The 26,409-nt window shown below is 50.8% G+C and overlaps 2 protein-coding genes across 2 annotated transcripts in view; both read left to right on the forward strand.

Moving 5' to 3' along the window:
• Positions 1-490: 490 nt before the first annotated feature.
• On the forward strand, positions 491-2,044 carry SLC18A3 (solute carrier family 18 member A3). The gene has a single exon (XM_021700136.1). It carries the CDS (start codon positions 491-493, stop codon positions 2,042-2,044), a length of 1,554 nt encoding a protein of 517 aa, XP_021555811.1.
• Positions 2,045-6,276: 4,232 nt separating this feature from the next.
• Positions 6,277-26,409, forward strand: part of CHAT (choline O-acetyltransferase) — a 46,118-nt gene continuing 25,985 nt past the window's right edge. Inside the window, exons 1-6 of the mRNA XM_021699909.1 lie at positions 6,277-6,360; positions 8,568-8,756; positions 9,592-9,710; positions 11,100-11,153; positions 12,510-12,690; positions 14,748-14,925. Of these exons, the coding sequence (XP_021555584.1) occupies positions 6,295-6,360; positions 8,568-8,756; positions 9,592-9,710; positions 11,100-11,153; positions 12,510-12,690; positions 14,748-14,925 (787 nt within the window). The 5' untranslated portion in view covers positions 6,277-6,294. The remainder of the gene's footprint in view (positions 6,361-8,567; positions 8,757-9,591; positions 9,711-11,099; positions 11,154-12,509; positions 12,691-14,747; positions 14,926-26,409) is intronic.

Genomic DNA, 26,409 nt, shown 5'->3' on the forward strand with positions numbered 1-26,409 from the left:
GACTCGCCGCGTCACAGCCCCGGGTGGAAAGGAAAAAAAGAGGAGGCGGCGGAGGAGGAGGCAAGAGCCGACGCGAGGGGAGGGGAGAGCTGCGGCTGGGCGAGCGAGCGGGCGGGCGGGCGGCAGCAGCATGCCCCTCGGTCCGCGCGGGCGGCTTTTCAACGCTTCGGGGACGGCGCCCGGGGAGCCGGAGGCGCAGCGTGCTCAGTCTCTGGCCCTGGCCCCTCGGCGCGCCAGCCTTCCCTGACCGCCCCTGAGCCCAGCAGCGGCGGGTCCGGGCTCGGATCCGAACAGCCGCGGCGTCTCGAGGGACAGGGTCTTTGCCTTTCCCGGGACACAGGGCCATGAGCCCTGCAGCCACCTGAGACACAGGGGGCGCTGCGCCGCGCGGACCGCGCCCGCGAAGTTCGGTGCCCCGGTCTCTGCACTGCAGGGCGCCCGCGCCCGGCCCCGGCGGAGGCGTCCTCGGAAAAGCGGCGGAGAAGAGGCAATGGAACCCGCGGCGCCGGTGGGTCCGGCCCGGGCGGCAGCCATCAAGCTGTCGGAGGCGATGGGCGCCGTGCTGCAGGATCCCCGGCGGCAGCGGCGCCTGGTGCTGGTCATCGTGTGCGTGGCGCTGTTCCTGGACAACATGCTGTACATGGTCATCGTGCCCATCGTGCCCGACTACATTGCCCACATGCACAAGGCCGGCAGGCCCAGCCCGAACACCGAAGTGACCACCCTGCAGCCGTCCACTCCAGCCACTGGCAGTGCCAACAAGGGCAACACTTCGGAATCCCCGAAGACAGCGACGGAGAGTGAGGACGTGAAGATCGGGGTGCTGTTTGCCTCCAAAGCCATCCTGCAGCTGTTGGTGAACCCCCTGAGCGGGCCCTTCATTGACCGCATGAGCTACGACGTGCCGCTGCTTATCGGCCTGGGAGTCTTGTTCGCCTCCACCGTGCTGTTCGCGTTCGCGGAAGACTATGCTACGCTCTTCGCTGCGCGCAGCCTGCAGGGTCTGGGCTCGGCCTTTGCGGATACGTCCGGCATTGCCATGATCGCCGACAAGTATCCGGAGGAGCCCGAGCGCAGTCGCGCGTTGGGCGTGGCGCTGGCCTTCATCAGCTTTGGAAGTCTGGTGGCGCCACCCTTCGGGGGCTTTCTCTACCAGTTCGCGGGCAAGCACGTGCCCTTTCTGGTGCTCGCCGCTGTTTCGCTGTTCGACGCGCTGTTGCTGCTGGTGGTGGCCAAGCCCTTCTCCGCCGTGACGCGGGCGCGGGCCAACCTGCCTGTGGGCACACCCATCCACCGCCTCATGCTGGACCCTTACATCGCCGTGGTGGCTGGGGCGCTCACCACCTGCAACATCCCCCTTGCCTTCCTCGAGCCTACCATCGCCACGTGGATGGAGCACACGATGGCGGCGTCTGAATGGGAGAGGGGCATGGCCTGGCTGCCAGCCTTTGTGCCGCACGTGCTAGGCGTCTACCTCACCGTGCGCCTGGCGGCGCGCTACCCACACCTGCAGTGGCTGTACGGAGCCCTCGGGCTGGCAGTGATCGGAGCCAGCTCCTGCGTGGTGCCTGCCTGCCGCTCCTTCGCACCACTGGTGGTCTCGCTCTGCGGCCTCTGCTTCGGCATTGCGCTGGTTGACACGGCACTGCTGCCCACGCTCGCCTTTCTCGTGGACGTGCGCCACGTCTCAGTCTACGGCAGCGTCTATGCCATCGCCGACATCTCCTATTCCGTGGCCTATGCGCTCGGGCCCATAGTGGCGGGCCACATAGTGCACTCGCTCGGTTTTGCGCAACTTAGCCTTGGCATGGGCCTGGCCAACCTGCTCTACGCGCCCGTCCTGCTGCTGCTGCGCAACGTGGGCCTCCTGAGGCGCTCCCGCTCGGAACGCGATGTGCTCTTGGATGAGCCACCGCAGGGTCTGTATGATGCTGTGCGTCTGCGTGAGCGCCCGGTGTCTGACCCGGACGGCGCTCCTCGGAGCCCTTCCGGCCCCTTTGACGAGTGCGAGGACGTCTACAACAATTACTACGCCCGCAGCTAGCAGCCCCGCTACTCCTCCAGGCCACCCACCCACTCCCCACTCCCTGGGTCAAGGTGGCTACTTTGTGAGAGCACTGGCCATCTCCGGCGCAGGGCCCGCCCCTTCCAACGAGTATTCCACAGCCTCGGCCGTCTTGACTTCCCTGTCGGGATCCCCTCTCTATGACCCTTTCTGTGCCTCCCTCCCTCTCGTCCAGTGGGGCGTAGAGCACGGAGGCACACGATGCGATACGGTCCTGCAGAGATAAAGAGGTGCGCGAGGCGCCACCTCGGGGCTCCCCTGTGTAGAACCGTGCGTTTGTCTGTCTTTCCTTCCGTTTCTCTCAGTGCCAAGTTGGCCCCCTCCACCGCGGTGCTTCTGGCCCGAATCAATAAACTATATCTGTTCGAGACCGAGTCTCTTTACTGATGAGGGTGGGCGGCCGGGCAGAGGGCCAGGGCAGAGGGGAGGGTGAGCGGTGTCTAGCCCTAATCCAGGTCTGAGCCTGGCAAGCACCCGGAAAGCCTGTGGCTCTTTTGCTACCTGATAGAGGAGATACGAAAAAAAGCAAACCCGGCAAAGGCTCCCACCCTCGGACACCCTGTAGTACACGACTTCCTTCAGCTCGCGACAGCCCCTCCCTCCCAGCCCCAGCGCAGCGCTCCAGGGCGCCGCCCGGGGGAGCCTGAGGACCCGCTCCCTCCGCGGGCGCTAGGCCCCGCCCCTTGAGAACATTCCGGGTGTCAGCCTCTGAGCTCTGAAGGCCGGGGGTGGGCTTCCCTTCGAGCCCGGCATCCCCGTCTGTCCAGGCTCCGGTGAGGAGTAGGGGCCGAGCTGTTCCGGACAGAGGTCCGCCCTCAGTCTTGTGTGTTCGTTGGAGAGCTAGGCTCTATCCTTCGAGGAGTGGGGGAACAGTTGGTGTGCCTGCTGTGTCCTGGCTGTGCGGGTCTGAGTCGTGACTGAAGAGGGTGCCAACCCCCACCCTCTTACCCCCACCCTTACCCCGGCCTTGGTGGATGCAGCTGGCCAAGGCTGTCAGAAGTCTCCCCACCTTGAGTGCGGGTCTCCGGAGCTGCAGGCCCCCGTTTGCAGACCACTCCCAGTCCTGGAGCCTGCGGCCTGATGAAGGCCGAAGAGTCCTCCAATTCTGGCATGGAGAGGCAGCAGAGTTGGGGTACGCCTGTGTATTAAACAATGCCTGTGAGAGTCTTCACTGCTGGTGTGTGCACGTCTGTCCTCGGTCTGCGTGTTGGGCTGTTGTGTGTGTTTGTCTGGGCAGGGTCTGTCTTTGTGGGTCTGTCTGTGTGTGTTGGTGTGTAAGGATCTATATCTGGGGTGGGGGTGGGGGGAGGAGTGCTTTGTCTGGGAGGAGTGTCTGCCTCTGGCTACGTTTCTGTAAGCATCCTCAGGTCTGTATCTCCACTCCCCCTTCCTCTCCTCCGCTCCCCCCCCCCCCCCGCCCCATAGTGCCAGCAAGAATGGGTTGGGAATAGAAAAGGAAGGAGAACCTGCAGTGATCAACAAACAGGATGATGATGGTGATGATTATCATTTTGAAAGGAGTTGTATGATTTGAGCCTGGCCTAGACGGCGAGGAGGGCACAGATTTCCCCAGACCCAACCCTCCCCCGGGTTGTGCAGACGCAGCGGTGGCTAGGATAATGGAGTTGGGAGAGCGCCGGGACTGGGGAAAGCTGGGCAGCGGGCAATGGGCCTGGGCGGGGCAATGTTCTGCACCCCCTTCTCGGGCCTGGATTCCGCTGCCCTTACACAAACTCGTCCGGAAAGCCGTCCGAGCCGGAGCAGGGGGCCGGGAGGTGGGATCGCTGCAGGCGGCGGCGGGGGTGGGGGAGAGGACTGAGAGCGAGAGAAACGGGGTGGGGCTGAGGGAGGGAGGAAAAAGGAGAGAGGGGAGGGAGGAGGGACAGGAGGAAGGCGATCACAGGCGCGGCCGGTCCGCGGGCAGCCAGTAGGGAGGCCGCGGGGACCCGGCGACGTCGGAGCCGCTACCGCGGACAGAGGCCCCCACCCCCGTACTGCTTAGGCGCCCCTGGATCCCTTCCGGCTCACACTCCCGCCCCCAGTCTTGCTTGGTGCGGTGGAGCGGCAGCCAAAGCGGGAGAGCCGAGGGCAGGTGAGAGGGGCTGGAGAAGCGCGGCGCCGGGAGCAGAGCGCAGGGAGCCGAGGGCGGTGGAGGAAGGCTCCGTCTAGGGAACGCGCGGGGATCCAGAGGCCCCAGGATCCGCGGGATTTTCCGAGTCCTGAACCGAAGCGGCCGTCGGGGAACCGCGGGGAGACTGTGGGATTCCGCGGCTCTGGCGCTTCCCCACCGAGAGTGGAGGCTGGGGGTCCGGGGGCAGGACGGTGAGAAGTTAGGGGGAAAGGGCTTGGAGAGGCTTGACCATCAGGCTCCGCGACTCCACGTGCGTATCCTTACTTCTCTATTCTCCTGGATCCCCAACTGATCAATGCCGAGGTCTGCACTTTCTGTGCCCAGTCAGGGCGTTGGCAGGTCTCACCCGGACCCCTTTGAATTGCGGTTGCGCACCCGACTGTCGCGGAGGGCTGGAGGTGCGGAGCAGCCTCAGGTGGCAAGTGTGAGCTGGGTCCCAGGGAGTCCCTAGAGAGCAGGGACTGCCAGTGTTGCGGGGGCGGAGCTGGGATTGGGCCTCCAGGGCAGAGCAGAGACCCCTCCTGGCTGCCTTCGGAAGCCAGGCTGGTGGCAGCATGGATCAGAGGGCACCAAACAGAGACAGACAGAAAGATACACTTACCTACAGACATACACCTCCTAATTGCGGGCCCATGGGCCAAAGAGGAAAAGCAAGGGGCTGCCCCACAGGGACCAGTCCCTCCCATTTGGTCCCCAGGGTGTTACCCCTCTCCAATCTCACACCTCTCCAACATATTGGGGTCTCCAGTCGCACTAGGGCCTTTACCAACTTGACCTTGCCTTCACTAACCTTTCAGAGCTCTGCAGCCCTACCAGGGACCCTAATTTGGATGCCGCTGCTTCCATTTTGCAGGGTGTCGGGGCAGCTACTATGCTGTTCAGCAGCTTGGGGGACCACTTAGTCGGTGGCATCCTGGCACAGAGTTAATGTGGGTTCTGTATTTTCTGCCTAGTCCTGCCCAGCAGCCCCAGGCTCCTCCATTCCTGATCCTGCTTCATCCATCTTCCTGGATGCTCTGTCCTTGGGTCAACTGTGCCTGGAGCCTAGCCCCCCACCTGGGCTGTGCTTGCCTGGGGTGGGGGGTGGGGGATAAAAATGGGCTAAACATCAGCTTTAGGCTCTTGGGGGTGAATAGGGGATGGGTGAGTGGAAATCACAGGTGTGTGGCTCTTAGGCTCTGCTTAGGGGGTTCGCTGAGGGTAGAGGGTAGCCTTAAAAATAGGCCTTTGCCCTTCTTGTCCTAGGTCACTTCTACTGCAAATAAAAAATTAATCCATTTCTCGCCAGGCTGAGTCAGGTGGCCCCCAGGGGCCGGACTGCCCAGCTGCCCTGTACCGTCCCTCAGCATTTCCATGCTACACTAGGAGCCTGCAAACCAGAGATTGCCTAAGTCACAGTCCATCCAGCAGGCCCCAGGGTCCTCCACCACAACCTCTGCCTTGGCCACAGGCCAGGCTCCCAGTCAGCCCAGAGTGTGTCCTGGAGCCCACAGCCTTAGAGGACCTATATGCATTCAGGCATGTGTGCATTCCTTTTATTCAGCTACCCAGCCCTGATCCTACTCCATGCTCATCACCCGGCTAGGTCCCAGAGATGAAGCACTGAACACAACAGGAGAAGCTCACAGTCCTAGTAGGAGAGATTTTAATCAGCAAAACATGTATCTGTTGGGTCCCAGACAGGAACAAAGCAAGTGCTCTGCCAAGGACCCCTCATGATTTGGAGTGAGCCAGCTCAACTCTCTCCTTCCCACTCTGGCCTGGGGTGGTCAATTGAGCCTGGGTGACAATCTTATGGACCGGGTGTCAGCTAAAGGCTTGCTTCAGACCCCACTCTATCCTATTTGGGAACTCAGAAAGGACACTGTGGTCAGGGGGGCTAGCCTGGGGGTTGGGAGATTGGGGAGCAGGTCTAAAATGAGGCCCTGTGTAATTGGGGCCCATATGCAGCTCTGGCTTCCTCACGGTGTAGGGGTGGAGTGTCAGGCTCTGGGAGGTGAAGGGTCCGTGGCAGTTCTATGTGGCTATTGTACTGATGCCTCTCTGCTTCTCGGCCCCCAGGTCTGCACCTCTACTTCCCCAGCCAGGAGTCACCAAGATGCCCATACTGGAAAAAGCTCCCCAAAAGATGGCAGCAAAAACTCCCAGCAGTGAGGAGGAGCCTGTGAGTGACTTTTGGAGTCCTGTTTCTTATCCCTGCTCTCCCCACTCACCTACCCTTGCTTCCAGAATAGTCCTGTATAGGACTGGCCCCCAGCACTTGCCTGTCCACCAGCCCTGCCCTCGGCTGGGTATGAAGTCCGGGCTGCAGTCCTGCCCTGAGCCAGCTGAGGAGTCTGGGAGAGCCTGGAGGGGCGGGGAGTGGCTTCAGGGGATGTTGAAGAATTGCTGACTACCATGCTTCCTAACTCCCAAGGCCAGGAACAGCCCTTGATCTGGGCCAGGTACTCTTCTTCCAACGCTTTTCCGTCTCCCCAAGTTTCACTTCCAAAGGCTTTGAGCCCAGTGGAGTTGCCTTAGGGTAAGACTGAACTCTCTAAGCCTTGTCATATCCCAGCCCCAGCTGCTGTCCCTAGTTCAGTCCTGGGGCCTTAGGCACCATCTTCCCCACTGGCTTAAGACAATGCCACCCCTCCTTAGGCAGGCGTCCTCCCTCCCCGTCTTCCTAAGTGATGGAGCAGCACATCTGATCTCCAGGTTGTCGAAGTGTTGGCCCCTCTGCTATGTTTGTCTTCTTGCCACCTCTACCCAGGGCTTCATTTGAAACCCTAATCAGAACTTTTGGGCTTCTCCCCATGAAATTGCTCACCACATTGTCCTGACTGTTACAGCTGACAGACATTTCTGTTGTTGAGTCTGGTCTATGGCATGTCCCTCCCATTGGACTGGGGCTTCCTTGAGAGCAGGCCTTCTTTCTCCATTGTCCCTGAGTCCAGTCCAGGGCCTGGCTCACATGAACTGCCCATGAAATGTGTACTGACCTGAGACCTTAGTGTCCAAATACCCTTATTAGTACATGTCCCTGTCTCCAGCCCCAGGCATGGGCCAGCAGCCCAGGAGAGTCTGGGGAGGAGCCCCAGGGGGCTGAGACATGTGAGCCGAGATTTCCTGCCTCATTCTGTTTTACCCATCACGGATTCCCCATCACTGAGTCCCAGCACACTGTCAGAGCCCCGAGGAAGGGTGGCCTGTTTCTAGCAGGGGCTCCAACCAGGCCTGCTGACACTCTTGGCAAAGCCACCAGCTGGGCTGGGCTTTCTGCAGGTGCTTGCCCACTTGTCCTCCACACAGACCCCCAGACCACAAGAGAAGGAAGAGGGAACCAGAGCGGCCGGGTGGGGGGCCTGGACCTGGCTCTCTTGAAGTGGGCTGAGCAACCTAGAATGCTGCCCAGACCACCCTCATCTTTGAGCATTCCTTGGGGCATAAGCAGCTTATAGTTGGCACGACACCCTCTTCCCTCCCCCTAGGGCAGGGAGCTCTAAAGACAGGATCAGGCAGGCAAGGACTCCCATTCATTCATCAGCACAGGCTCCCAAGCTTGGTCCCTGTCTGCCCAGGGTGGCAGTGGGGAGGGCTCCAGCCCATGCAGCAGCAGGAACAGAGCAGAGGCAAGCTTTCAATGGGTCCCTTTACTCCACAGCCTACCCCCACCACCCCAAAGGGAAAAAAACCCTGAAAGAAGGTGGCCCCCTACCACCAACTTTGTAAACTTGAATCAGTACTATGAAAAGTCGTGGTTTCTGACTGTGACTAGCTCAGTGAGGAAGAAGGAAAAGGAGGGGATGGAAGAAGGAGCCAATCTCTCCATCAGTGTTACACCCTTTGGGTCCAGAGATAAACTAGCTTCTGAAGCCCCAGCTGGGAACAACTCCTAAATTAAGAGTGACCAGCTGTCAATATCAATAACAGATCTCTTTCACCTTAGACCCATTCTTTGTGGTTTAAAAGCACTTTCACATAGGATCTGTTTGATCCTATGAGAGATAGAGGCTATTACCCCCATTTTACAGGGGAGGACACTGAGGTACAGAGGTGAGGTGGTTTGCTTAAGATCACATGGCTTGTCAGCATCATGGTCAGTGCATGAACCCAGGTCTGTCTGGTGCCAACATCAAGGTCTTTTCCTCTACACTTTATCCCCTCCTGGGGGCGGGCAGGCCTGGGGTATCAGAAAAAAACAAACAGAAGCTTCCTCAGGTCATAATTCTGCTGAGCCAAGTCCTGGAATTAGGCAAGACCCAAGACAGGGAACAAGGATAGAGACAAATGGAGACATACTCTGGAGACCACCTTGGGGACAGGCATAGTCTTATGGACCCCACATAAGAACAGGCATAGCAAGTGCCTGTGAACTCTCTCTTCTAGGAGTTGCCCAAACTTCCAGTGCCCCCCCTGCAGCAGACCCTGGCAACTTATCTGCGATGCATGCAGCACCTAGTACCTGAGGAACAGTTCAGGAGGAGCCAGGCCATTGTGCAGCGGTTTGGGGCCCCTGGTGGCCTTGGTGAGACCCTGCAGCAGAAGCTCCTGGAACGACAGGAGAAAACATCCAATTGGGTAAGAGTTGTTGAGAGGGGGCAGACCGCCAAGAGGGGGCAGTGCAGACAAGGGACCCACAGGGTGGGGGGCAGGGAGCAGACATGGAGACAGGGATTTGGATGAGGGGCAGGTAGGGAACAAAGATGGGACAGATGAGGGGATAGGGAAGAGAGGATAAACAAGGGGATAGCAAGGGGCAAAAATGTGGGATAGACAGGATGTGGGATGGGAGATAGGAATGGGGACCAAGAGGGGACAGATGGGAATAGAGATGAGGTGATGGGGAGAGACAGGGTATAGAGATGGAAAACAGTGGTGGTCAGGGAAGGGGGACAGACAGGGACAAGGATGGAGGACAGATGGGGGACAGATGGGGGACAGATGGGGGGCACAGGAGATAGAAACCAGGCAATAAGGAAAGACAGGGTACAGAGATGGAGACAGATGGGGGACAGGGATGGCAGACAGGGATGGTGCAGCAGAAGGTAGGGATAAGTTCAGGGAAGCAAAAAAGGGGGAAAAGCAGGAACAGGACACACATAGGGACGGGTAGGGGACAGGGATGAAGTACCAAACACCTAGAATAGGAAACCTGGATGGAAGAGAGGGATGGCATGGGGCAAAGATGAAGGTCAGTCTCACGGTGGACTGGAGAGCCCACAGGTCCTAGCATGTAAGTGGGGCTCAGTGTGTATTTGTGGAATGAATGAAGTGCATGATCCAACAAAGTGTCCCAATCGTCCCTTGGGGCTGCCAGGATGGGACTGGTGCTCTCCACAGGCAAGGTGACCCTGTTCAGAGGGGTGTGTATGGCCACTGGGGGTAATGGCACCCCTCCCGTGCTCCCCAACAGGTGTCTGAGTACTGGCTGAATGACATGTATCTCAATAACCGCCTGGCCCTGCCTGTTAACTCCAGCCCGGCTGTGATCTTTGCCCGGCAGCACTTCCAAGATACAAACGACCAGCTGAGGTGAGGCCACCATGCTCCTGGGTTCACAGCTTGAGAGTCTGCCTGGAGCCTGGTCCCAGGACCTGGAAGGAAAGTTCAAGGCTTGTGCCTTGGCTGAGCTTTCTGAGGACAAACGCCCCCGAGACAGAGGCCGTGCAGGCCATGGGTCCCGGAAGTAGGTTAGATGAGGTTGCTATGTGAGTGACAAACACAAGGTCTTCCTCAGAACATATTTATTCGAGGTGGGGTGGGCAGTAGTGGAGGCCACGGGCCCCGGCTCCTCCCATGGCATTCTTGACCTGGCTGAGGCCCCTGAAGGAGGTGTGTACCCTCTGACCCCACAGGACCTGAGGCTTGGACTTGTCACTGGGACACACTGCCCCAGGCTGTCTGAGAGGACCTCCGCTGAGCCCCCACCAGCCCCTGGCTCTAAACAGAGGCTCCAAGGGGGTAGAAACGGTTCCTTCCTGCAGCTGCCGCCACCAGAGCCTCTGCCATCTGCTGTAATTTCAGGGCTCACTGAGCCACTGGAACGGCCTCTGGGCCCACTGATGTTGATGGGGGGGTGCAGTGGGTGAGCATTTATGCAGGGATGTGGCAGGGAGGAAGGGTTTCCCTACAGGAGTCTCTTAGAGCCACACCCAATGTGGCACAGCATGGGGACAGTTCAGAGAGGAAAAACAAAAACAAACAAAAGAGGCAGGGCCTACCTGGGCCTATGGGCAGGGCTCAGCGATGCTGGGAAGACCCCCATCCTCTCTTTCCTCACCGGGACTAGCCCAGTGGAGCTGCTGGGCAGCCTGCAGTCCCGACCTCCCGTGGGCAGAAGGAAGTGTGCAGATAGACGGATGAACAGCCTCTGAAAACAGTTCTCAAACTGCATCCAAGGGGGCATTTTCCTTCTGATGCAATTAAGCCAGGGTCATCATCCGTGGACAGTTAAGATGACACAGTCCTGTGGTACGGTTCTCTGGTAACTTTTGCCCCCCACCCCAGCACCCACTTCCATTTTCATTAGCACTAAGGGGACCAAATTATTGACTTTTCCCAGGAGACCGGATTTCCCCAAACCTGAGTTCCTGGCCCAGTCCAGCCCCAGCACAGTCCTTCCCTAGGGAGAACCCCACCCCTGACCGTCCAACCTTCTCCTGCCTGCTCTGCGGCCTCTCCCGACTTCCTCTCCCTCCTCCTCCTCATTCACCTTCCAGTGTCCTCTCCTCCCAGGTATCTCCACAGGACCATTTTAATCCAAGGCTTGTGAAGTCCCAGCAGCATGATGGCAGCAGTGGGGGGAGGGGTGGTTGTTGGGCTTGGGAGGGGTGGTGTGGAGCGGAGGGAGAGGAAGGTTGGAGAGAGGGAAGGAGCCTGGGCCCCTAAGAGGAGAACCTCAGGCCTGATCTCTCTCTGCAGGTTTGCAGCCAACCTTATCTCTGGTGTGCTCCATTACAAGACCCTGCTGGACAGGTAGGATGGGGCCAGCCTGGGGAGGGTAGTGTCCTGATTTGGCACAGCCTGTGGACTCATCTGTCTCCCTGCCACACTAGCCAAGGAGCTTCAGAGGGCAGAGACCTGGTCTTTTTCCAGCTCTGTGCTCCCGGCTCCTGTCATAGAGAAGGTGGACTACCGCCCCCCCGCCCCCTCCACCCCGTCCCAACTCCTCCAGCATCAGGATAACTTTTACTCCAGCTGACCTGACCATTAATGGGTCCTTTTCCTAGGGTGAGCACTGTCCTTCCATGATCTCTTTAAAATGCAACCCCCCCCCACACACACATATACACACTGTTATGTGCATCAGGAATTTAGGGAATGCACAGGAAGGCAGAGAAGGAGTCATGGGAGTGAGGTGATGGTGGGTTCAGCCTTGCTAGTTGCCAACTGAGGGGAATGGTCTCCCCACGCTGAGCCTGTGTACCTGGCTTCAACCTCACTGGTTCCCTCTCCAGCTTGGACAGGTGCTCCTCAAATGTTCTGTGCTGAAGGACCAATGTATTTTTTAATTTCATAAAATGTAAAACACTACAAAAATGAATTCGCAGAAAAATGGTACAAAGGTACAAAATACACAGCCACGTATTTTGTTTTTATTTTAGACTCAACATACATAAAATTCCGCTGTCAAATTGCTATACAATTTTCTGAGAGCTCCCTCTGATTCCCACAGGTCAGTGCGGCACCCGCTCTTTGAGCAGCAGAGCCGTAGGACACCCTACCCTCCCTCTGCCCCAGTTAATCTCAGGGCTGCCTCTTACCCTCCGGGCTCAGCTCACACGGCCTGTCCTTGTCACCCTGTCTCATTACCCGAAACCTTCCCATTTATCACCTTGCTGCTTGTTGTCTCTGCTCTACCTACACATCCCAAGACCTGTGCCCCATTAGAACAGGACACTTGTGTTTTGTTTGCCACTATCACCCCAGATCCCAGAAAGGTGCCTGGCACGGAGGAGTGCTCCATAACATTTGTTGCCTGAAAGGGAGGAGGGAAGGAGAGGGAGAAGGAGGAGGAGGAGCGGGAGAGAGGGATGGACAAAGGACAAAGGAAAGAGATAGAGGGAGAGAGAAAGAAGAGAAGGATGGGGAGGAAGTGGAGGAGGGAGGAAGGAAGGAAAGATAGAAGAGAAGGAAGGAAAGACAGAGAAAGAAGGGGGAGAGGGGAGAGAAGAATGGAGGAAGGAAGGAGAGAGATGGGGGGAGGAAGTGGTGGAGGAGAAGTGTGGGGAATCCAGCCATCCTAATGCAGTTCTGGGTTTTGTGCCCCGCTTTGCCGAATCAAGTCAAGTAGAACCAATTCCCATCCCTGCCTCCCTCCCCGCTCTCCAGCCATTCCATCCCTACCGACTGGGCCAAGGGCCAGTTGTCAGGGCAGCCGCTCTGTATGAAGCAGTACTATGGGCTCTTCTCCTCCTACCGGCTCCCCGGCCACACCCAGGACACACTGGTGGCCCAGAAGAACAGTGTTATGCCAGAGCCAGAGCACGTCATCGTGGCCTGCTGCAACCAGGTAAGTGGCCCCTCTCTGCGGCAGCCTCTGTGGCTTGGGGAGGGCGCATGAATACGTATCCGTCCTGATTTCACCAAAGATGCTCAACCTCCTCTTGGAGATACACAGTGAGCTAAGACAGAGTGGGGTCTTTGGACTCCTAGTCAGTGCTCGCTTCGGCAGCACATAGACTAAAAATTGGACTCCTAGTCAGTCCCATTTCTCTCCCATGAGTTGGATTTTAAGAACGAGGAGAGCCATCAATTGAGAATGACTTCCATGGGCTCCCATTTTGGCCCTGACCCGCCAGGTCAGCTGGTCTGGATGGATGGTGGGCCGTTCATGAGACCCAGCATGGCCTCAGCGACTCCTCATGAATCACCCAGACAGTGGTCTTCCTGGAGACCACACACAGACAGATGGACAGCTTTACGGACTGACTGTCTGGACCTCCATGTCCAGGCCGTAGGCTCGGCACTTCCACGTGTTCATCCCGCCTGATTCTACAGTGACTTGCAGAGGAGCTTGGAATCCCATCTGACAGAAGAGGAAACAAGGAAGTTGAACGGCCTGTCCAAGGCTGAGGAGGCCTAGCAGACCTGGCCAGTGCCCCCTGCTCACACCCCACCCCCCTGCAGCTCAGGACTTCACACTGACTTCCAGGAGCCCTCAAGGGCCCATGCGGACCAAGGGGACAGGTTGAGCATAAGGCCTCCTGACCACATACCAGTGCCCACAGGCTACAGACTCTATATTGAGCCTCCACCTAATTATTTCATCTGACAAAAAGCTGTTTTAGGGCTTTTGTTTGTTTGTTTGTTTTTTGTTTGTTTGGTTGGTTTGGTTTGCTTTTTGGGTTTTGGTGGGTTTTTTGTTTGGTGTTGTTGGCTTTTTGGGGTTTTGGGTTTTGTTTGTTTGTTTTTATTTTTTGCTAAAACCCAGGTTTGACACCTACCCCAGAGAGCCTCCTGCTATTTGTGCTACAATGTTTTCTTCTTGAGTTCACCTGACATTTGCAGTCTAAGATAGGAGCTCAGTGAAAGTCTGCCATCCTAGGTTGGCTGTTCCCACCAGAAGCCCATCTGACAGTTTGGCCACAAACAAGAACTTTTCTCTATCTTCATTAAAAAGTCAAACTCAGCATTTCCCAGCCCCCACATGCTGCAGTATTCATCCATTCCAGAAATGCTCTCAGGGCTCCTGCTCTGGACCAGGCCACGAGTGTGCTGCTCAGGACATGAGACAAGGTACTCATATCAACCGGCAGAAAAGGGAGCTTGACTTGGGGCTAGGAATAAGACCTTTCACAAAGCCCATGACTTTGGCTTCAAAGCTACTGACTGATAGCTCACAGACCTCACTTTGAACACACACGTACACATGTATATGTGCACACATAGGGATAGAACATTTTGCATGTTGTTTTCCATTTTAATCTTCCTCTGCATATTATTTGCTGACTTGCTTTATTTTCTCCACTCATTATTGCGTTTGAGATTTATCCCTGTACCGTATCTAGAGCGAGTTCATTCCTATTAACTGCTGAGTGGACGTGCACTAGATGAATACACTACATTTAACGTAGCTGTTCCCCTACTGAAAAACACTTAGGCTCCCTCTACCATGTTGCTATTGCAAATACAGCTTATCTGCACACTCCTTCACATATCTTCTGGGCACAAGAGTATATGTCTCTCCAAGCCTTAGGCTAAAGTATGCATTTAGAAGAGTAATTGCTGAATCATAAGGCATGCACATTTTTAGTTTGGATGGACACTGCCCTCTAACAGCAGTTGTACCAATTTATACTTAATTCTCCACATGAACTAAGAACCACAGAAGCTAGTTTTATTTTAGCTAAGTTTAATCTGGCCTTCTTTGATTTGGGGAAGTTTGGAGTCCAGCACAGTTGACAGCATCGGTAGGTCCCCAACTTGTGACTGTTCAGAGCCATCTCATACCTTGAGATCCCTGGGCCTGAGTATCCCCCATCTGCGCTCACATGTGAAGGTTCAGTGAAGGCCCTTCGCCTTGGGCTGGCTGCCATGAGTGATGTGTTTGACCTGTTTCCCCCACAGTTCTTTGTCTTGGATGTTGTCATTAATTTCCGCCGTCTCAGTGAGGGGGATCTGTTCACTCAGTTGAGAAAGATAGTCAAAATGGCTTCCAACGAGGATGAACGCTTGCCTCCAATCGGCCTGCTGACGTCAGAAGGGAGGAGCGAGTGGGCTGAGGCCAGGACGGTCCTCGTGAAAGGTTAGCAGCAGTGCCCAGCACGTCTCCACGCTCATCTCATCCTCATGCCCATTGGCTTTCCTTCCTCCAGGGTCGGGCACCATGCCTCATCCCCATTTGCCATAGCATGGGGAGCTCAGGCCTCCCTCCAACTCAGGACCCGACAGCAAGTCGGCTGAGGCACCTGGAAACTGACAGCACCTTTTGTACCCTCATATTTCATCTGGCAATATTCTAGCTTCCTGGATGAGGCTGACTAGCACTGGAATCCTGGGATGTCTGGGAATATTGCGGGAGGGAAGGTTTTGAGCTGGAGGAAGGCTGGCTGCAATTAAGCAGTTGTGCTTTACTGGTGGGCAAGGGCGGTACCCATTTGGAGGGTTTGAGTCATTGGGAGGGTTGTCACATGGAGATACGGGATAGAGCCCAGCTCTGGGAGGGTGGTTCCCTGCTTCCTTCACGTGATTTCTCGGTCCCAGCACTTTTCATCTTCAGGTTGACTATCCTTCTGACTGGCTACTGCTCTTATGAAAGTTTCTAAGTCCTAAATTGGGGGTTGCCCGGGCCACAGGAGGGTGTGAGAGCTGATCCTGTCCTCATAGACCTAACCACCAAGTTGGGGAATTAATAACTTATCATGGGAAAGTGAGTTAATTCCCTCAGGAGACCATGGTGTAATCAAATCCCACTCTTCTCCCCTCCAGGGACAGAGACAAGGCATCACACAATTGTCTCTGCTTCCAATACAGTTTCCACTTTATTAGCAGGCCAAGCTATCTCCCTGCAGGACTGGACGGGATTGCCTTGAGGTTTAAGTGCTTGGGCTGTGCTAATCGGAATTAATTTGTTAATGGCACTTGATCTGGCTTTCTGAATGGGAGTGCTGTTTCAGAGAGAAGCGTGACAGAGAGGAGGGGCCCACGCGCCTTCCTTTCAGAGATCTTATTATTCTGGTTGGCACTGACTGTGTCATCTGCACAGCAGGAAACCAATCCTTCACAGACCCCTCCTCCCTGGAGCAGCCCCTGCCCACAGAAGGGAAACCATTTAGGAAAAGATTTCAGTATAGATGTGAAAGATAATGGCAACTTGGACTAGGGTGGAGAGTAAAGATGAAAGACATGTGTGGGCTCCAGATATATTGCAAAGGAGAAGTGACAAGGAGGAAAAGAAAAGTGAGAAAGATTCCTAGATTTTTGATTCGAGCAACCTAGATGGCGGTAGCATTCACTGTGATGGGAACCAGGTTGGTGAAGTGGCTGCAGAATGAAGTCCTTTCTAAGTATGTCAGGTTTGAGATGCCTTGAGTCATCTAAGTAGAGATGTCAAATTAGATCTATGTGTCTGGAGCTCAAGAGACAGGTCAGTACAGAGACATAAATTTGAGAGCCATCAGCACATAAGTGATATTTAAAGTCATGGACCTGGGTGAGATCATCTAGAAACAGGAGAATGGGTCCTTGGAGGTCAGGTAGAGAAAGATGCAAAGAGGATTGAGGAAGAGCAGCCTGTGAAGTCAAAAGCAAACCAGGAGATGAGTCATGAAGATCCAAAGGGAAAGAGGAAGTGGCCAACCACTTGGAATGCTGCTGAGAGCTCAAGGAAGAGCTGGACAGAGAGGAGACTCAGAGCTTGGCAACCCTAAGTCATCAGTGACCTTCACCAAGATCAGACTGGGGAGTAGGAAGAATGAATGATTGTATGCTAATGAGTGTGATCCAACAGCAGGAAGAAATTGTTGATGACACAGTCAATGAGTAGAATCAGTTAAGCGTAGATGACTCTTTTCAGGTATTTTGGTATTAAAAGAGCAGAAAAATGGGGCAGTTGCTGGGAGAGGATGGGAGTCAGGGGAATACCAATGCCTCAGAATAGGACTGTACTCGGAGATGGGGTCTTTATTGAGGTAATTAAGATAAAATGAGGTCCTAATCGAACATAACTGGTGTCCTTGTAAGAAGAGATTAGGACAATAACATGCACAGAGGGGAGACCATGGGAAGACACAGGGAGAAGACAGCCATCTACAAGCCAGGGAGAGAAGCCTCAGAAGAAGCCAACCATGTCCACACCTTGATCTCAGACTTCTAGCCTTCAGAACTGTGAGAAAATAAATGTCTGCTGTTTAAGCCACTCAGTCTGTGGTACTTTGTTATGGTGGCCCAAGCAGACTACTACACCTCCTTACTCATTTCAGATTCCAACATTATAACCATTCCCTTGCCATACCTTCCCCGTGTCTCCCTCGGTTTTATTCTCCAACCAAGGCTGAACCTGGTGACCCACCTTGAGGGTCACCTGAACCTGAGGCAAAAAATTGCAAAACAATGCTAATTAATTTCTCCTAAAATGTATGACCCCCAAGCCCTTAAATATGAGCTCAACAGAGTCCATAAATCTCATCAAGTTTTCCAAGAGGCTATTTCATGTGTTCCCCTTTGTCTTCAGAATCCCACTGCCACCTCTCTCAGCTCATGGCCATAGCTCTCCTGATCTGAGACCAGAAGCCACCAGTCAGGAACCTCCTCACATTCCCACTAGCATGGCTGCAGGCCCAGGTTTCAGTTTTCCCTGTACCAACCAAAGGCCTCTTATTCTCTGGGTTCCATTTCCATTCTTGCCTTTGCAAGAATCTCATGCCTCTAATGTCCTCATTAATAATTTCTCTTACTGGAGTACTTCCATATACTTGTCTATATACAACCCCACACTTGCCTCTCCTACTAAAGACACTTCCCTTGACTCCCATCCTCTCCCAGCAACTGCCCCATTTTTCTGCTCTTTTAATACCAAAATACCTGAAAAGAGGTTAGGACTTCAACTTGGGGACTTTGAGAGGACACAATTCAGCCCATGACAGGAGGGAGGTAAAGAACAGAGGTGGATGATGGATAGGAGAAATAGGTAGTGGGGTTGATGGTCTTGAGGTGTCAGTGAGATGAGACATGTTGCAGAGGAGGGATAACAGAGTGTGTGAATCAGAAAGTCAAGAGTGAGCTCAGAATATGGGATGCTTGAATCTGAGACTTCAAAGGGGGTCAGTTCCTGGTAGTGATGAGTTCTGGTGGTGATGACTGTGGGAGTGAGGTTAGACTGTCCAAGGTGGGAGATCAAGGGGCTGAGAGAGGAGGGTGGTGTGGGCTGGGTTCTCCACACAGTCGTTCAGGCTGCAGGAGTGATGACTGGAGTGGTGATGGGGAGGAGGAAGGTGAACTGGGAGCCCAGATCTGCATGATGGGGAGTTGTGAGGACATCAGGGGAATGCAGCAACAGGGGGGACAATGATGATGGGGGTGGGAAGGTAGAAGTCTAATAGCTGCAGCTCCAAAGGGAAAGCTGGGAGGAGCTGCACAGGTGCAGGAACAGGGAGAAGAATACCACCTATGCCTCCTGGCCCTGGGGTGCATGAGTCTCCTGGAGAGAGCACAGGGAAGTGTGTCCCTCAGGGGGTGCCACCCTCCTGTTGAGGCAGAAGGTGTACCGAACACTCTCAGAAGAGATCAACAGTGCAAGGGGACCTGCCATCCCTACTCAGAGAGCACAGGGGAGAGCACAGGGAAGTGTGTCCCTCAGGGGGTGCCACCCTCCTGTTGAGGCAGAAGGTGTACCGAACACTCTCAGAAGAGATCAACAGTGCAAGGGGACCTGCCATCCCTACTCAGACGTCATGAAGGGTTCGCGGAAGGGAAAGGTGGGGGGTGAGGGATAAGTCCATGCAGGGGACACTAGAGCAGCAGGGCATGGGAGTGCCAGCCAGAGACCCAAGGATGGTGGTCATCATTGCAAACAATGCTCCCAAATCCTCAGCCTCTGGGAAGGTACTCTCCTGGTTCCAGGTGTGGTTGTGGGGGCTGGGGTAGGGGTCTGACTGTCCCGGCAGGTGTTGTCCAGCAGGAGGCTTTGACCAAGCCGAGCTCCTATTGTCCTGGCGGAGGTCTAGACCGAGGCACCTGAGCTCAGACAAAATCTGAACTCTCATAGGGTCCACTGAGAACCAGCAGGGCAATTGATTTTATCAACCCTCTCTCCTTAGAGAGACCGTCCCTGATCCTTCACTCTGCTCCCCAACCCAACGGCTCCCTCAGTTGGCCCACAGGCTCCCCAGCCTGACCCTCTGCTGTGGCATTGAGAGGGTGGAGCTCACCGGACAGTGGGCCGGCTGTCTGCCATAAAGCCCAGGTTCCCCCTCTGCCCCCGGTGTTCCCCACACACCCTAGAGCCCCTCACACAGCACTGCTCACACGGAGCTTTCTGAGAATGTGGTGCAGGACAGGTGAGTGTATCATCATCTCTATCTGCAGCCTAATCATCCACAGCCAACACAGAATAGACTCCTGGGGGTCCAAGGGCTGAGAGACCCAGCAGGACCATCACTGCCCCCCAGAAGCCTGTGGTCCTGTTGGGGAGACCGGAATAAGCAAGATTGTTAGGACAAGAGTGGACAGGATAAAACCAAAGGAGTGTTTCCCACAGGCGTCCTGAGGAAATTTGGGGACCTTACCCCTGAGTAGCTTAGGAGGGCTTCCTGTGCCCAGTGCAACATGACGCTAAGCCCAGGTGGGTTGAGGTGGTGGGTGTGACTGGGGCTGGCTGACAACATCAGGATCATCTAGAGAGCCCCTTAAAATAAAGATTCTGGGATCCCAGGGATTTTCCAGTGGGACAGGAATAAGGCCAAGAAATCCGTATTTTTAAAGCGCCTTCACGTGCAGCCCAGGTTGGGACCAACTTAAGCAGGTATTAGCAGCTACTGTGCATGGAGGTCCCCCTGATGCTGGCCTTATCCTGGGCCCTTTCTGTGCCTTGTTGCTTTGAGTCCTCAGTAGAGCCTATGAGGTAGGGATTTCATCCCCACAGAACAGAGGAGGCTGTGTCTCCAACAGGTTGAGCTAGTGCTCCCCGCTTGGAAGTGGGCAGTGGTGGAATCAGGGCATCTGTCTCCCAAGCCTGAGATCCTCAGGGCCCGGCAGGCAGGGTGGGATTTGAGGCCCCAGGAAGGGCACGTGTAACCTCGCAGGACCTCCTTCCCTGCAGAGCCTCGAAGCTGTGGCCTTCCTGAACCCAGGAGGGCCAACACTGTTATCCTGGTCTGGAAATTTAATTAGATATTCGGCCCTGAGTCTGGAAGACTACAGCGCTTGTCAATTTGTAGGAAAAGGAGAGCCAGCTCAGAAAGCCCGCACCCCCACCCTGGAGCCCGCTGGCTTTCCTGGGTGCTGCGTGGAGAATCCTGCGAGCAGACTTGGGGCAGATGCTTCTGTTTACACAGCACCGTAAATATTTATCCCCAGCAGCCAATTAGAGCTGAGCCACTACTTTCAAGGAGGGAACTGACAGAAGGCGGCTGCGTCTGGAGGAGGCCTCGGTCATGGTTTACAAGAACCGCTCGGGATGGGCATTTTGCTACTTAAATATTGTCATCCAGAGATAGGCAGGCCTGCTGATTTTAAAACCAATTACACATTAGCAATAACAGCCTCTCTGATTTAATTGGCCCAGAAATACCTCCCGGGCTCCCGAGGCTGAAGGCTGTTTTCTTTCCTCGGGGGTGGGAAGATGGGAGGCATTGCTGGGGACTCCCACAGTGGAAGCATGAAGGCTTCTGCGCATGAGGGCATCCAGACAGGGAGTGGCGTGGGGCCTGGGCAAGAGACCCGGGCTCGACCTGGCCCTCCTTGCTGGCCTGGAGCTGGCTTCTAGGCTAGGACATGGAGGTGGCGGCCCTCTCTTGTAGCTAGGTCAAGGGGGTGCGGAGGGGCTGCAAAGCAGGTGGGCTGGTGCCTGGGGCACAGAGGCTGTTCGCTAAATGATAACTCTTAATTAGATTTGGGGAAACACTGTGGGGATGGTTTGTCCAAGGCTCATGGCGTCTCTAGAAAAATCTGGTGAACTGCAAATGGGCACCTGTTGAATGTCTGTTCTGTCAGTGATGGTGATCCGTGGCTCAGACTGAATGGCCTGTACTCCTTGCCTTGGAACCCTAACCCTTATTAACTCTGAGCTGCTCCTTTGCTTCCCCTGGGCTCCCTCCATACCGCATGCTCCGAGTGTGTACACTCTTTTCTTTCATTTCTCTCCAGTGGCCCTCTCTCTGGCCCTCACTTTCCATTTTATATTTGGGGTGCAAAATGAGTGGGAGGTGGTGTATTTTTTTTTTAATTTCCTGCCCTTCTCCACTTACCACCCCTCCCCTAATTCTGGAAGTATGAGAGCTCTTTAAATTTGCCTTTGTGGGCAGGGTGTTTCAAACCCAGAAGAAAGAGCAATGCTTGGTTCTTGAAGGTTTTTTTTTTTAATTAAACTGATTTGGGGATAATTGTAGATGCACATGCACTTATAAGACGTAATCTCACCTGTACCCTTTTCCTCTGAGTGCTAACATCTTATAAAACTCTAGGACAGGGGCGCCTGGGTGGCTCAGTTGGTTAAGCGACTGCCTTCGGCTCAGGTCATGATCCTGGAGTCCCGGGATCGAGTCCCACATCGGGCTCCCTGCTCGGCAGGGAGTCTGCTTCTCCCTCTGACCCTCCTCCCTCTCATGCTCTCTGTCTCTCATTCTCTCTGTCTCAAATAAATAAATAAAATCTTTAAAAAAAAAAAAACTCTAGGACAATATCGCAACAATATTGACATTGATACAGTCAAGATACAGAACATTCCCATCCTCCCAAGGATCCCTCCTGTTGCCTTGTTTAGCCACACCCACTTCCTTCCAACCCCATCCCCCTTAACCCCTGGCAACCAAGAATCTGTCTTCATTTCTATAATGTTATTGCTTTAAGAATGCTGTATAAATAGAATCGTACAGTATGTAACCTTCTGAGACTGGCTTTCTTTTTTTTTCACTTGACATAATTCTCTGGAGATTCACCCACATTGTCCCATGTGTCAATAGTTCATTTCTTTTTATTTATTCCTTGGTATGAGTGTATTACAAGGGGTGATATCATTCATCCATTGAAGGACACCTGAGTTGTTCCTACTTTTCGGCTATTACAAATAAAGCTACTCTAAACATTATCTATATTCTTTGCTTTTGTGTGATCGTAAGTTTTCATTTTAGGAAAAATTCCAGGAATAAAATTGATATCTCCATGTTTAGTTTTTAAAGAAACTGCAAAAATGTTTTCCAGATTGGCTGTACAACTTTACATTCCCATCAGCAATGTATGAGTGATCCAGTTTCTCTGCATCCTTGCCAGCATTTGGTGTTGTCACTATTTCTTATTTTAGCCTTTCTAATCAGTGTGTAGTGGTATCTTACTGTAGTTTTAATTTACATTTTTTTTTTAGTGACTAATGATGTTGAGTATCTTTTCATATGCTAATTTCCGTCTTTATATCCTCTTTGATGAAATGTCATTTCCTATCTTTTGCTCATTTTCTAATTAGATTGTTTGGGTTTGGGTTTTTTTGTTTGTGTGTGTGTGTGTGTTTTTTTTACTGTGAATTCTGAGAGTTGTTTATATATTCTTTCCTAGCCCTTTCTTGGCTGTGTGGTTCTATATTTTCTCCCTATCTGTAACTTATGGTTTCATCTTCTTAACATGGTGTTTCACTGAGTAAATGTTTTCAGTTTTGGTGAAGTCCAATTTGTCAATTTTTCCGTTAATGGACCATGCATTTGATGTCAAGTCTAAGAATTCTTTGCCTAGCCCTAGATCCCAAAGATTTTCTCCTATATTTTTTCTAGAAGTTGATTATTACATTGGTACATTTAAGTTTATGATCCATTTTGAATTAAAATTTTTGTAAGGTGTGAGGATTTATAGTGAGGTTTTCTTTTTTATTTATTTTTATTTTTATTTTTAATTTTATTTATTTATTTATTTATTTATTTATTTATTTATTTATTTATTTATTTTGCCTATAGGTGTCCAATTACTCCAGCAACATTTGTTGAAAAGGCCATCCTTTCTCCACTGAATTACTTTCATGCCTTTGTCAAAATCAGGCATTTTTATGTGAGTCCATTTTGGGGTTTTCTATTCTCTTCCACTGATCTCTGTGCTCATCTCTCTGCCAATACCACATATTCTTGGTTATGTAGCTATATTATAAGTCTTGGAATTGGATATACTGGTTCCTTCAATTTTATTCCTTTTCAAAATTATTTTAGCTATCCTAGGTCCTTTGCCTTTCATATAAATTTTAGAATAATCTTGTCTATATCTACAGTCTTTCTGGGATTTTGATGGTAAACCTGTATATCAGTTTGGGGAGAATTGACATCTGCACCATGTTGAGTCTTCCTATGCGTGAACACAGCACGTCTCTCCATTTACTTAGATCTTCTTTGATGTCTTTTATTAGTGTTCTGTAGTTTCAGCATACAAGTCCTGTACATTTTTGTTAGATACACTGAAGTGTTTCAGTGTTTTGCATCATTGTAAGTGGCATTATATTTTTAATTTTAGTGTTCATGTGCTTGTCACAGGTGTACAGAAATACAATTGATTTTTGTATGTTTATCTTGTATCTTGCAAACTTGATGAACTCATTTATTAGTTCTAGGATGTTTGGGGTGGGGTTGTTTTTTTGTTTTTGTTTTTGTTTGTTTGGTGGTTTTTTGGGTATATTCCTCAGAATTTCTACACAAACAATCATGTCATGTGAAAATATGGATTTTTTTTCCTTCTGATCTGTATCCTTTTTACTCCCTTTTATTGCCTTATTGCACTGGGCAGAACTTCTGGTACTGAATAACAGTGGTAAGAGTGGGTATCCTTTCTTTTTCCTGATCGTAGGGGAAAGGTATGCAATCTTTCACCTTTAAAATGATGTTAACTATAAACTTTTTTGTAGATATTCTTTATGAAGTTGAGGACGTTCCCCTCTGTTTTTATTTTTCTGAGATTTTATTGTGAATAGATATTGAATTTTAAAAGTATTGTCAAAAAAAAAACAAAAAAAAAATCAAAAAAAAATCAAAAACAAAACAAAACAAAACAAAACAAAAAACAAAAAAAAAAAACAAAAAAAACAAAAAAAAAATAAAAAAAAAAAACAAAAACAAAACAAAACAAAAAAAAAGTATTGTCAAATATTTTTACTGCATCAATTGATATAATCGTGATTTTTCTATAACCTGTTAATATGGTGGATTACATAGATTGATTTTCAGATATTTAACCAGCCTTGCATTCCTGTAATAAGCCCTACTTCGTATATAATTCTTTTTATATGTTGCTTAATTCTATTTGATTATATATTGTTCAATATTTTTGTATCCATATTCGAGAGGATTATTGGTCTGTAGTTGGTTAGGTGTTGTGGCTTTTTTTCTTCTTTGTGTACTATTTTCATCTTGTTTTGGTATAAGGATAACACTGGATTCATAAAATGAATTGGGAAGTGTTCTTTCCTCTTACATTATCTGGAAGAAATTGTATAGATGGTTTTTAATTCTTCCTTAAATATTTGGTACAATTCTCCAGTGAAAACTTCTGGGTCTAGAGATTTCTTTTTCTGGAGTTTAAAACTTATAAATTCAATTTTCTTAATAGTTATAGGGCTATCCAAATTATTTCTTGTATATATGGTGCATTGTGGGTAGTTTATACTCCTCAAGAGATCGCTCCATTTCGTCTAAGTTGTCAAATTTATGTCGGTAGAGTTGTTCATAGTATTTCTTTATAATCTTTTTGATGTCTGCAGGGTCTGTAGTGCTATCCCTATTTCATCCCTGATAGTGTTCTCTCTCTCTCTCTCTCTCTCTCTCGCAAGCCTTGCTAGAGATTTGATTGATCTTCTAAAGGAACTAGATTTCTTTTCATGGTTTTTGTTGTTCTGTTTTCAATTCTGTTGGTTTCTGATTCCTGTTATTTCCTACCTCCTGATTGCTTTTGGTTTATTTTACTCTTCTTTTTCTAGGTTCTTCAGGTAAGAGCTTATAGAATTCTTTTAAGACTTTTCTTCTTATCTCTGTCAGTATTTGTGCTATACATTTCCTTCTCAACAGTGCTTTAGCTGTGACTCACAAATCTGGATAAGGTATATTTTTATTTTCACTCATTGCAATGTTTTTTTCTTAATTTCCCTTAAGACTTTCTCTTTCACTCATGACTTACTTAGAAGAGTATTATTTGGTTTCCAAATGTTTGGAACTTTTCTTGTTTTTTATTTTTCTTTGATTTCATACATCAGAAAATACATTTTGTATGATTTCAGTTATTTTCAATTCATTTGAGGGTGTTTTATAGCCTAGAATATGGTCTACTTTGGCATATATATTCCATGGGCACTTGAAAAGAATGTGCATTCTGCTGTTGTTGGGTGGAGTGTTCTATAAATGTCAATTAGATTGATTGATGGTATTGTTGAGTTTTTCTATATGCTTGCTGACTTTCTAGTTGTTCTACCAATTATCGAAAAAGGGGTGTTTAAGTTCCCAAGTATAATTGTGGATTTGTCTATTCTCCCTTCAGTTCTGTCAGTTTTTCCTTCACAAATTTTGTGGTATGTTTGTTACATACATATATAGGATTGCTATGTCTTCCTGGTAGACTGACCATTTTATTTTATGTAATGCCTTCAATGTCTCTGGTAATTTTCTTTGCTCTGAAGCTTACTTAATCTGATATTAACAAGGCAACCCCTGCTTTCTTTTGATTAATGTTTGCTTTATGTATTTTTCTTTTTTTTACTTTCAACCAATCTATATCATTATATTTGATGTGAGTTTCTTATAGATAAAATATAACTAGGATGTGTTTTTTTAATCTACTTTGTCAATTTCTATCGCTGAAATTATTGATATGCTGGGATTTAATGCTGCCATTTTGTTTTTTGTCACCTCTGTTTTTCAATTCTTGCTTTCTTTTTCTTGCCTTCCTATGGGTTACTTGAACATTTTTTAGAATTCCATTTTGATTTATCGTAATGTTTTTAGTGTATCTGTATAGCTTCTCTAGTGGTTTCTATAGGTATTACTCTATATATACATCAATCATGGATGTATACACCATAATTTGAATTGTTTTTTCCTCTATAGATAAAACATCATTTCTCTCTCTCTGCTTTCAAGATTTTCTTCTTTGTCTTTAGTTGTCAGAAGTTTGACTATGAAAATGTCTTGCTGTGGATTTCTTTGAATTTATCCTATGTGGAATTAACTGAATCTTGAATCTTTAGGTTTATGCTTTTTGCCAAATTTAGGAAGTTTTTGGCCATTATTTCTCTGAGTACTTTCCTGCTCTGCTCTTTTTCCTCTCCTTCTGGGACTTCAATGGCACGCTTGTTAGATCTTTTGTCCCACAGATTTTTCAGTTTTATGATGATTAATTTCAAAATATTTGTCATATAATTCTAACATTCCTGTCATATCAGTGTTGGGCATCTACTGATTGTCTTTTTTTCATTCAAGTTGAGATTTCTCTGGTTCTTGATGTGATAAGTGATTTTCTATTGAAACCTGGATGTGTTATATTATGAGACTCTGGATGTTATTTATTTATTTATTTTAAAGATTTTATTTATTTATTTGACAGAGAGAGAGACAGCGAG

The sequence above is a fragment of the Neomonachus schauinslandi genome, chromosome 6, assembly GCF_002201575.2.
Source record: "Neomonachus schauinslandi chromosome 6, ASM220157v2, whole genome shotgun sequence".
NCBI lineage: Eukaryota > Metazoa > Chordata > Mammalia > Carnivora > Phocidae > Neomonachus > Neomonachus schauinslandi.